We start from the raw sequence: 6,011 nt of genomic DNA on the forward strand, positions 1-6,011 counted from the left end.
CTTGGTTTGATAGGAGACATAAAATGGGGGTGGGTGGGTGGGAGTAGAGATCCAATTCAAGATTCCAGTGTCTTCAGCTTCTGAGGAAAAGGTGGGATAGGAATTTGGCACTAAAGTCCCTGGTACTTATCACATTTGAAGCCAATTTTCAACTGGAAGTCCACTCAGATTGTCCAACATCTCTACTGGAAGGAACAAAAAGTGTTTTTTTGTCTGTAGTTTCAACCCAACAACTGTTATCACAAAGCTGGTGCTTCTTCTCAACTTGCCTAAAGAGCGAAGCAGCTGGGAAGGATGAAAGACACAGTCTTTCATCACCATTTTAGCACTTACATCACCGTTTTACTTGAATCCCGGAAGGATTGGTGGCCTAATAAACAACTGTTTGCCAGCCATTGTCGCCTATTCTCTAAAGACCAGGAATTGTTTTGTTCAAGGACTGCATTGCAGCTGCTTCTCACACCAGGTAACTAAAGGCCAAAAGACTTCACCAAATTCACCCGTGCCCTACTTGGACCCCAAATGTGCTATTGCTGGCACTAGCATGTGATACTGAGCTGCAATGCTCAATTATAACAATTCAAAAAAGAACAGATCTTGGATGGGGGCAAGTTATTTATTTTAAAAAACCAAGCCCCCAAAACAAACTTCCTCTGATTTGGTTGGTGGCTGCTAGGCTGGAAGAATTACCCTGATTAGTCCTCCATAATCCCATGTACTCCTGAAGCACTGCACTACACCTCCCATCTCCCTGAATCAACACATGCTATAGCTTGTCCTATCATGCTTGCTTTCTAAGGACACACGGAGTGCTGATCAGCAAAATATTCTCTTCCCAGAAGTTGGAAGATTTGCAAGAATTGAGGCAAGTAGCCAATATATAAATAGACAAATCTATGATGAAATACACAAGAACGTTTAGCCATTCCTGTCGCCAAACAAGACCTGGCAAGCCAATTGGAATAGGTGCTGACTTCGCCTTGTCAAAATATATTTCTTTGATTCTGCTTGATAGCCTGTCTTGCTTTCTAGAATCTCCCCTAGCCTAGAAAGCTAATCTTCCAGCTCGGGGGACTCCCCCTCCTTTGTACCCAAAACATCCTCAGAGTACTTCTCAGCCCCATGACCTGTGCAGTGGGGCAGTTTAAACCATATACCAACACATTCCTTTGGCACTATTACGTCTCCCACCACTATCACAGGGAACCTACAACCGGTGACCGTCTCGTGTGTGGTTGGTTCATACAGCTGCAGCTCCCTGCCTCCCCTCCATCTTAGGAGAAACTAGGACTGCTGCCTCATATGGTGATTAGCAGGCACCTCTCCCCAAGATGAGTTAAAATGGCTGCCAGACCACATTCCAGCCCTAGCTTCACTGTCAGAGAAATGCTCTTATTTTCCCCCAACCCAGCTGCAGATTTTGAAAAGAATCCATTCAAGTACTTTCAACATTGAGCCATTTGCAAACACCCTATGAAGCCCATCATATAATCCTCCTGTAGATTCTAACAAGATTCACTGACCTCCATTCAGACATAGACAACATTTAAGCTACCTAATTAGGGTTGGAGGGGGACAGCTCTGCCTGAAAAGAGAAGCATTCAGGGTCGAGTAATGTGGGCTCCCTTACGCGAAAAGGCCGATGGCAGGGAAAAAAAGCAATCTCTGCTGCTTGCCTGGCCATCCATTGGGCACACAGGTCAAGGCAATGAGGAAAGCCCTATGAACGCAACTCAAGTTAGATTTGTGTCTTGCGGGAATTCACACCCCGTACAACAGCATCAAGTGCTCCCCAACAAGGCTCTTAATAGCCTATGAAAGAAAGTGGCATGCATGATTAAGACTTCACCCAGATCTGTCCTGCAGTTTAGGGCTTCTAAGTAAATTTGTCAGGGAAGGTTCTGCTTGCCTGATATGTAGCTTGAATATATTAATGGAGTAAATCTATGCCTGGCTGTGATGGGCACAAGCCCCCCTTGGCCTCAATTCTGGGGAATACAAGTGCCTTCCAAATACAGCAGATTCAACTTTCATTGTAGAATTAGAGAACACAGAAAAAGAAACCAGCATTCCAAGGGGAAGGATATCTGGGAAACATGCAGCTACTCAAATTATTGGCCACTTGGCCAACTACTAGAGAAAAGGACCCAACTCTGATCCATAAAGGGGTCACCATTTATTCTTTTCAAATGTTACAATAAGACCCATACTACTTTTGTTTAGGAGTTAGAAAACTGCAAATCAGAAGTAGGGTCATTAAAAAATTATTTACAAAGACAAGGAAACGAAAATTTAAAGTCACATCATACAGCCAGCCCTCGCCCTCAACCCCCTCCCACCCCCTCCCCAGGGGTTTCCCCACCCCTAAATAAACCCGAAGTAGTTCTCCCTCTGATGTCAAGTTAAACACAACAGACTTATACGCTTTATGGTTTAAAGCCAAGAGCAAGACATTATAAAAAACTAACCAGATTAGCTTTTTAAACAGTTGTTTCTATAAAAAGCACAAAATATTTGTAAATGAAGTCAGAACCAGGAATGTAAACCAAGAATATCCGTTTTGTTGCTGGTTTGTTGGACTTTTTGGAGAAAAAGAAGAGCTGCTTTTGAAGATAAGTATAGAAACAGAAGATCTGAGGAAAAAGAACTTGGTGTTAATAGCTGGAGTCTCAAATGGAGCAAATTCCAGTTTCTGTCCAGGGTCAGTTATCTCTCCATATAGTTTTAAGAGGGGCTTTAGAATTCCTGTTGGAGGGGCCCCCTAGGCCAAGTCAGTTTTTTCTCTTTTCCTTCACTGTGTTTGGGAGGACACTGTGGAGAGACAAAGCTCCGGCTCAATGCAGAAGGCCTGTGTGTGTGTGCCGGGCATGTGTTGCATGTGGTCAAGGCAGCAGTTCCGGGGGGTTGTTGGGATTGGAAGGATGGCACAGACAAGTCTCTTTTGGATGGGCAGGTGATAGGCAGCCAGGCTCTATTCTTCTTTCTGTTCAGCAGCGACAGCAGCCGCAGCGTCAGCCGCAGCACTAGGCTCCACCTCCGCAGATGTTGAGGTCTCATCTGGCTTTACATCCCCCTGGCTCTCGCTGGAAGGTGGCGGTGGCTGTTCCCCCTCCTTTGCTGGACCCTCGCTGCCATCTTGCCGCTTGGCCACCGGTTCATTGTCGGGAGCAGCGGCTGTAGCAGGGGTTTCCTCGGGGGCCGCTGCCGCCTCTTGGGGCGCACTGGCCTGCTCCCCCTCCTCGGTGGCAGCAGTGGCCAACTGGTCCTCGGCCTCCGCTGGTCCGGCCTTCTCCTGCTGCTCCTCGCTGGGAGAGGAAGCAGCCGATGCATCGCCAGCTTCCTTTTTGGCTTTCCGAAAGGAAATGCCGCTCAGCTTGAAGGATTTTTTGAATGAGAACCGTTTCTTCTTCTTGGGGGTCTGTTTGGAAGCACTGGCGGAAGCAGCTCCATCCGGTTTGGCTTCACCCTCGGCCACTGGGGCTGGCTCTATGGCATCTCCGCTGCCCGCCTCGGCCTTGGCCAGCTCCTTGGGGGCCTCTGCTGAGCCGCTGCCATTCAGGGAGCTCACCTCCCCGTCGGCTTTAGGGGACATGTCCCCATTGACTTTCACATGGCCGTTTTCCTGGAGGAGTAAAGAAAAGGAACAGCAGAGTTACAGCTCGGAAAAAGGAGTTCAGCACCCACGTATCTCATCCAGCTGCCCACCACCCTTTGCAAGAGGTGAAAGCCCCACAGCCCAAGGGATACACACTGGCAACAGCACACAACCTCGACCACTCTCACATAACTGGAGTACCGAATTCATGCATTTTCTGGGCTTGCACTTCCCATTCAATCCAACCATTCAAATCACCCGGGTTTACCAATTATGAGCTTCAGTGGTGCAGTGGTTAGAGTGCAGTCCTACGGGCTGCTACTACTGCAATTTGGCAGATAGAATCCCACCACGCTCACAGTTTTCTTAGCCTTTCATCCTTCTGAGGTGGGTAAAACGAGGACCCAGATTGTTGGGGGGAAAGAGGCTGCCTCTGTTAACCACTTAGAGGGCTATAAAGCACTATAAAGGGGTAGATAAGTCTCCGTGCTATTGCTAATGTATAGAGAGCAGCAGAAAAATTCTACCTACTGAGTGTCTAATGGAGTTATTTTTCCACAAACGAGGTTGTTTTCCTGTGCCATCCACATGTGCCACCCTAGACCTCCCAGCATCCAACCATGGAGCTGATGTGCACTGGTCAGACTGGAGGCGGGTGTGTGTGTGTGTGTGTGTCGCTACTTGGCCACGCTACTTGGCCACGGCGGATCCAACGGGCTTCCATGTCCGCGCTGGGCTAAAGGGCGGAGCGCAACACTTTTCCCCCGAATCCCGCTAGGGCTCGCCTTTCCTGGGAGGCGGCCGAAGCGTCTCTCCCCAAGGAAGCGAGACCGTCGAGCGTCGCCGCCGCCAGGGGGCGCCCCACTCCCGCCCGCCTTGCAGCAGCGCCGCCGCCACAGCCGCCGCGCTCCGGGAGCAGGAGGCGAACGTGCAGGAGCGCCGCCGCCGCCGCGGCCGGGAATCCCCCACGCTGGAGGGGCCCGCCTTTCTCTCCCCCTCCCCCGGTGCAAAGCCGCGCCATTGGGCCGCTCGGTCCGGCGGCGCTGGCGTTGGAGGGTGCAAGGCGAGACGAAGGCACAGGGAGGGCCACGTTAGCAAAACCGCCTCCCGCCCGCGGCTCCCCTTCGACGCCGAAGCGCCCAGTCCAGCCCCGGCTCGGGAAGCTCCCCGAGAGCGCGGGGCTCCTTTGCAAAAGGGAGGCAATCAGGCGGCGGGGAGCGGGGGGCTCCCCGCCGCCCCCGCCCCTCGCCCGGGAATGCGCGCAATGCAGCGTCGGGACCCAGCGCGCCGGCCGGGCCCTCCTTTGTTCCCCGTCGGGAGGGGAGATGCGCTCCGTCTCCAGGGCTCCGCGTCGAACAAAGGCGCGCCACGCCGCGCTCCCGCTTTGAGCCACGGGAAGGGGCAGCGGAGCGGTCGCCGAGGCAAGGCGCGCCCGGCGGGGCTCAGGCGACCGTCCACGAGAGGCTGCCGCGCCCAACTCGGCTTCGCGGGCGGGCGGGGCGGGCCCCGGAGGCAGCCCGAGGAACAATGGCCGTTGGCCGGCTGCGCGCCCCGGACCCACCTGGCCGTTGGACTTGGAGGGCGAGGCGTCGCCGGTGGCGTCCTGGGCCATCACGTCCCCCTTGGCGGCCTTGGAGCTGTGGCTGCCCATGGCGGCGCGGCTGCTTGGCGAGGCGGGCACCGCGGTGGAGGCGGCAGAGAGGCGCAGGCGGCGATCCGGGCAGGACGGGAAGGAGCCCCGGCCGCCTCAAGGGACCCTAACGCGGTGAAACCGCCCCCGGAGGCTCCGCGCCCTGGGCGTCGTCGCTGGCTCGCTCGGCTCCCGGGCTCAGCCGTTGCAGGCGTCGCGCAAAACCTCGCGCGCGCTTCCCTTGCACTGAGCCCGGTGCGCAAAAGCGGCGGCTAATAAGGCTGCCGCACGCGCGGGGGCGGAGCCGGGCGGCACAGTCCCGCCCGGGGGAGGCGCCCAGGGCCGGGCGGGGGCGCTGCAGGGCGTGGCCGGGCCGAGCCACGGAGACCCTCGCCTGCCGTCTCCGGAAGGAGGCGAGGGCTTGCGCCGGTGCGCTTGAACATGTGCAGAGTGCGCGGCTCTGCCTGCCGTCGTGGCGCAGCTCTTGGCAAAGCAACTCCGGTGTCCCCGATACAAAGCGCGCGGGGAGCGCCCCTCTCTCCCTCTTAGGATTCCCTTCCCCCTTCGTTGGGGATGTGGGCGCCTCCCCTCCGGGCACCTGCTGGACCCCCTCCCTGTGGACGCTACCGTAAAGATGCTGATCAGGTTGGCTTAACCTGGTTTAGCGCATGAAACACGATCCGCTTGGATTGACGTGTAAATTATTGACAAGCCCACAGTGTTTGACTTTGCATGTAGTAGCATCCCGAATTGCATACGTGCAAATTACAGGGTGGCTCAGCGTGA

At 54.6% G+C, this 6,011-nt stretch overlaps 1 protein-coding gene across 1 annotated transcript; it reads right to left on the reverse strand.

Annotated features, from left to right (window-relative positions):
- Nucleotides 1-2,161: 2,161 nt before the first annotated feature.
- MARCKSL1 (MARCKS like 1) lies at nucleotides 2,162-5,473 on the reverse strand. The gene is made up of 2 exons (XM_026702704.2): nucleotides 5,157-5,473; nucleotides 2,162-3,622 (listed from the first exon to the last, which is right to left on the reverse strand). The coding sequence occupies exons 1-2, from the start codon at nucleotides 5,244-5,246 to the stop codon at nucleotides 2,972-2,974; spliced, it is 741 nt and encodes a 246-aa protein (XP_026558489.2). The 5' UTR covers nucleotides 5,247-5,473; the 3' UTR covers nucleotides 2,162-2,971.
- Nucleotides 5,474-6,011: the final 538 nt, after the last annotated feature.

Source organism: Pseudonaja textilis, chromosome 10 (assembly GCF_049901715.1).
Source record: "Pseudonaja textilis isolate UNSWEBS1 chromosome 10, rPseTex1.2, whole genome shotgun sequence".
NCBI lineage: Eukaryota > Metazoa > Chordata > Lepidosauria > Squamata > Elapidae > Pseudonaja > Pseudonaja textilis.

Excerpts from the sequence above, each read along its gene's own strand:
- MARCKSL1 (XM_026702704.2), bottom strand. The coding sequence starts at position 5,246 with ATGGGCAGCCACAGCTCCAAGGCCGCCAAGGGGGACGTGATGGCCCAG. Across the intron at positions 3,623-5,156 it reads CCTCCAAGTCCAACGGCCAG|GAAAACGGCCATGTGAAAGT; the intron begins GTGGGTCCGGGG and ends TTACTCCTCCAG.